Source organism: Hyposmocoma kahamanoa, unplaced genomic scaffold (genome assembly GCF_003589595.1).
Source record: "Hyposmocoma kahamanoa isolate Upper Pololo Valley unplaced genomic scaffold, ASM358959v1 144, whole genome shotgun sequence".
NCBI classification, from domain to species: Eukaryota; Metazoa; Arthropoda; class Insecta; order Lepidoptera; family Cosmopterigidae; genus Hyposmocoma; species Hyposmocoma kahamanoa.
In genome coordinates, this window is record NW_020653513.1 from 528,001 (window position 1) to 533,906 (window position 5,906).

The following is a 5,906-nucleotide window of genomic DNA, read 5'->3' on the forward strand; positions in this document are numbered from 1 at the left end:
GTTCTGCTAAATATCACCTAGCCACCTTGGGTTCAGTTGAAGAACGACCCTAGAAGCTTACAGCTGTTTCGAATTTATTAGAGTAGTAGAATTTATAGGTATTGTACATGATATATCACGGAGAGTATGCGATGGAATTGATGGAACAGGACTAGACGTGGGCTGGGGTTCCACTTCCACTCTTATGCTGTGGATACTCCAATGTGAAAGCGTTTAGCTTCCCCATTTATATGGCGAACGGCTATGGGCTGGAAATCTCTAATCAATCAATCAATCAATCAATCAATTTATTTATTTGTCTGAATAAGGTACATATAGTTCTTATTTTAAATACAATTATCCAGCTTATTCTACCATAGTTGGCATACAAATATAAAATGTCACTTTAGTACTTATATTTAAAAATAAAAATAAAAATTTAATTTCCACTATTATGTCATATTTTAAATTAAAATAATATAAGCAAAACTAAATAAAATTCAAAATAACATATGGAAATCTCTACCTAGAGACTTATTCCTAGTACGCCATAATTTGGGTCCTTTCAAGGCGAAAGTGAATAGGTAATATTTCGGTGTGCATACAGTTGAGATGGAGGCCAAATGCGAATTTATTATTAACCGACTCCAAAAAAGAGGAGATTCACAATTTGGCAGTATTTTTTTTAATGTATTAGAACTAAGTCCAAACTCATGGTACCACGTTTTCGTTTAACTAAGGTAAACGATTCTTTTATGGAGCATTTTTTGACGGACAAGTTGTACGCCTGTTGCTAAGCGGCACGCCTGTTCATAACAGTTGCAGTGCCACTCACAGCTTTAAATCGTTTTTACAATAAAATTCGGAAGCATATATTATGTTTACCATTTCCTAAGTTTAAAATTTACATAGGAAATGAAACTATTTTTCCGGATTTAAATCGCGTATATTTGTTTTTTCAAACAAACCGACGTTTCGGGCCCTTTACAGGTCCCATGGTCACGGTTGACTGAGTCAATCATTTCCTATGTGTAACAATCGCGAAAACCTAAGAACTTTAAAATTTACATTAAAAGTATTTTAATTGAAAAGTCATATTACAAAATTGTATACCACATGTTAGATAAAGATGTAAGGAAAGACAACGTGAGTCTAGATTCCACACAAATATGAGTCAAAATGTATTCTATTGCATTTAAGTATATTTGAAAAGAGCTATCCCTAGGTTTCTTGCTTGTTCTTCTCAGGGAGGTCAGTCAGCGTAGTGAGTAATGACGTTTTCAAGTGTAAATATTTTACCTATGATGATTTGACTTAGACTTTGACTTGCATGTTACGCAATTAATCCGGCCATTTGGCCACCGATTTTTTCTTAGAAAGAGGGTACTTCCGTATTGGTCCCATTTAAATTTGAAGAAAACATTCCACGTCTAAGGGTGGCAAACTATGGGATGAATCGGTTTCGCGCACTCTCCGGTAACCGATTCGAATAAGACTTGTCAAACAGACGTAATTACACAAACTTTTTAATATACTTATTTGATTTTAAAAAATTAAAAAAATTTGCTACCGCCAGTCGTTATTGTTCATAGTCTTCTTTGGCCCCATTAAATTACAATACAACGCTACACAATAGAAAGAGGAAAGTGTGAACAATTAAAAAAGAAACTTGATCTAAGTCATTCTGCCGCCATTACTTAATTAAAAAAAGATGGCAGTGGTTTTTGTTTTTGCTTGAGCTCAAAATAAATAAATATAATTTAAGGTGAAACAGTTCAATAAGGGATTAGTTTCTGATGGTTATATCTGGACAATAATTGTAATAGCTTGCTTTTATTAGATAGTACCATTGTTGGGCATAGGCTTTCTTAGGCAATAAGAGAACTTGGACTGTTCAACTTTGACAGACAAGGAAAAGGAAAGGAAGTAGGTTAAATCTTTAGGCTACCACCCTTGTAAGTAATTGTGCACATTCCAAAAAAGTACGTATTACACTATGAGTTTTTTACACATTAAAAAACAAGGGAATTTACAAATCGCACCTCTCGTTGACGGATGGCATAAGTAGAGTTACGTCAAAAATGTTTATTGCTCTATTAGATACAGAAAAAATATAACCCACATCCTCTCCAAAGATTGAACAATAAGAAAAATATAATTCACATCCTCTTCAATCTTTGGATTATATTTTTCTGAATCTAATGGAGCAATAAACAATTTTGACGTAACTCCACTTATGCCATTCTTTCATGCGGGGTGCGAAATCGAAAGTGATTAACCGAGTGTTTTTATTAGTGGCACAGTTTGAAACCATAGACAATACAAAGAAAATGTCTTAAGAACCAATACATAAATCTAAGTCTATCAGCATTGAAAAAAAAGTCAATTTTATTCATTTTGTATGAAAAACTTTTCATCAAATTTGACCAACTACTGCTGTCCCGATGTTTCTTGTTTCATACAATGAACTGATCCTTACATGAAACTGAGTAATTCAGTACTAAAAAAATTTGGTAAATTTTATTAAATGTATGGACAACTCACGCTTGTCCAAAAAATTTGGTTACCTATCAGTAATCCGAAATGACACTTTCCAGAAATAACGTTTGGTCGAAATTTCACAACCTCGAAAGTAATTTTGAGAGGAAAATGTTTTTTCTTTTAAACCTAACTTAACCTAACCTAACCGAACCTAATCGTGTCTTTGCGATAAACATTCAACATATCCTGAAAGAACAACTGTTTCGTTATAATTCGGTTTTCGGTGTAATGAAAATTCGAACAAACGTTATTTCGGACAAAAAAATTTTCGACTTTGTGAAAAGTTACCGGGTCAACGGTTTGCGATGTGGGCGTTCAATGTGGAGGTCACGGGTGCGTTTCCCGGTACAACTAATTTGGTTAATTAACTTTTCTAAATTGACTCTGATATGGGTGTTCTGGTACTCATAAAGATTTCCTTAATTTGAAACCACGTAGGGGTTGTTTGGTGCGTATTATTATTATTATCGGAATAGGTAAAGTACATTTAACCTAAACGTAACGTAGGTAACTTCAACGTCAATTACTACATATAGAGCAGATAATACCTCCCGCTGAAATCTCGACGTGTGTTCCTTGAAGCTTAGATAAATATACTTTGAATAATCCAATCTTTGCTAATGATACGCATCATGGCCATGATCCGATACATGAAATTGACACAATTTTATTTCAATTTTCTGTCTAGTGATGCTATGAGTGTAAGTGCTGAGAATCGTGTATAATTGTTGGCAGATGAAATCGTGGACTGCGCACGAGCAGGACACGACGATATCGTGCTGCCGGACGCTCAACGTCAAACACGCCGCCTACGCCAGTGCCCTCTACACTTTGGTAAGTTTCGTAATAGCCTAATTAAAGCCTGCTCTTGCACAAAAAATTACACGTCAAAACTCGAAACTGGGTCTTATAGATAAGACGGAACAAAATGTGTTTAATTATTTGAATTGATAAATATCAATATTCACCAAAAAATGGTTTTCGAGTACTGTTTTCATAAAACACAAAATTATTTCATATTAAGTCATATTACAAAATTGAAGACTACTTGTTAGATGAATATATATGGAAAGACGACATGGCTTCAGAATCTATACAAATTTGATTCAAAGTGTATTCCATAGCATTTACGTTTATTTGAAAAGAGCAATCTCTAGAGTTTCTTGCTCGTTCTTCTCAGGGAGGTCAGCGTAGTGAACGAGTAGTAGGTTAAATGTGACGTTTTCAAGTGTAAATTTATTTTACCTATGGAATAAATGATTTTTTGACTTTGACTATACATTATCGGCGCTGTACAACTGCCTCCGTGAATCAGGAGAATATTTGGTTTGCTGGGAGATGTTGATTCAAATTCAGCCGGTTCGAAGTGATTTTTTTCTAAGTGTTCCAACTTTGCTTAATAAAATAAGCTAGTGGAGTAATTTCACAAAAAATAATTGACTATCATCGTGGTGAAACATTCTGACGTTCAATAAAACTTAGAGTCACTTAGTAACTTAGATCAATGAAACAAGTAATAATTAAATAAATCGAATATGATTAATTTTTAACCGACTTCAAAAAAAGGAGGAGGTTCTCAATTCGAATTCGTTTTTTTTGTACGTATGTTACGCGATAACTCTGGTATTGGTGAACCAATTTTCATGATTCTTTTTTTGTTGGAAAGTGGGTACCTCCATAGTGATCCCATTTAATTTGGAAGAAAATCATCCACCTCTAAGGGTGGCTGTTCACGCATGAAGATTCATTTTTATAAATAGCGCCTAAATATTAGTATAATGAACAATTATTTTAATGGTTGATTTTGCTATTCTTAAATTCAAGGCGTTTTTCTCTCTCAATATACTTTGAGTAGCGAGACTGATTTTTATTATCTCCTGTGCCGGACTAGTGTGTATAGTGGCGGACTAGGGGATGAATCCGGGTTTGCGCACTTTCCGGTAACCGATTTCAATAAAACTTGGTAATTATATGCGTTTGCATCGCGTTTGTAAGCTCTTAATTGTTTCATGTAGCTAATTTAATTTTTATAACTTTCGTGTGATAAAAGCATTTTCTACGTATGATCACATATGGCTTCATTACTACACTAAGTGTACAAAATTGATCATATTCGATTTATTTACCTATATTACTTACTTCATTCACCTTGTTTGAAATTAAAATTTTACATAATCTTCGCGTGATGTTGACTCAGCTTTTGCTAGCATAAATCCATTAGAAGTTAACCAATATTTGTGAAAAAACAAGCGTTGTGGAAGTTGCCTCAAGGCCAACTCAGTTTGATCACGTCGGTGGGCAAACAAAACAATACCTTAATGCATAACTCTAATAGTACTTTTTAAAATTTCTTTGTTGTTACATTTCAAAAGCAAACAAAACATTCCAGTATAACATAAACTGAACCAAGTTGTATTTATTGCTTTTATTGGCAAAGATCTCAGTCACCCTGAGACATAAGTAGACAAGTTCTATGTGCGTGTAATGTCACCAGCATCCTTATCCTTCAAAACCAGAACGCAGTAATGTTCACATTACTTATTTGCGGCAGATGTAGATAAGATAGCGGTACTTCTCCGGACGACCTCTTTCAAAAGCTCTACTGTTACTAAAGTTTCTCAATATACAGTTAAACTTATCGAAGCGAGTAGCAGCAGTCAAACACATTGAATCTGTAAAAAACAAATATAACAAATTCAAGAAAGAAAAGTTTGAGGATCTCTGTTATACATTATTAATAGTTTATTGTCATGTTAATGCTATAAAGAGAAACAATACATTTTATTTAAAATATTGTACCACAAGCATTTGTATGAAAATGAAAATAGTAAAGCGAAATTACAGATCGCATTCTCGTAGCGCTATTAATCATCCCGTTCTATCTAATGGAGGAGAAGCCGAAAGAAAGGTAATTAAATTTTGTCAATTAATGAATTAATTTAGCGTCACTGTTTGTACCGATGAAAATTCAATTAATAAAGTCATTTAAAATAGCTATTATATTTCCTAATTATTTAGCAGTGGCAGTCTAAGGGGTCGAACCACCGTGACTGTGACCAATGTTCCTATTACTTTAATTTGTAAATCACGTAGTGAATGTTTAGTATGTACTCGCTAATAGAGACGGGTAATGGGTTAAAACCCAATTCGCCCGTGTTTTAACCAGGGCTTTACCCGAAGCGCCGGGTTTTAACCCTTTTCTGCCTCAAGTCGTGGGCAGATCCGGCGAATACGGAATTTCGTAAATCAAAAAGTTTTTATTGAAGTACAATCGGCATAACAAACAAAACAGAGGTTGAGACCATCCTATTAAGTAATTGAATACTTGTGTCAGGAGGTTCCGCTCTTCCTTAACTAAAAAATATTTTAGTAAAGACAGTAAACAA

At 34.2% G+C, this 5,906-nt stretch overlaps 1 protein-coding gene across 1 annotated transcript in view; it reads left to right on the plus strand.

Annotated features, from left to right (window-relative positions):
- Positions 1-5,906, plus strand: part of LOC113240498 — a 220,763-nt gene that overhangs the window by 12,392 nt on the left and 202,465 nt on the right. The window contains exon 2 of the mRNA XM_026477822.1: positions 3,256-3,354. Coding sequence (XP_026333607.1) covers positions 3,256-3,354 — 99 coding nt within the window. The remainder of the gene's footprint in view (positions 1-3,255; positions 3,355-5,906) is intronic.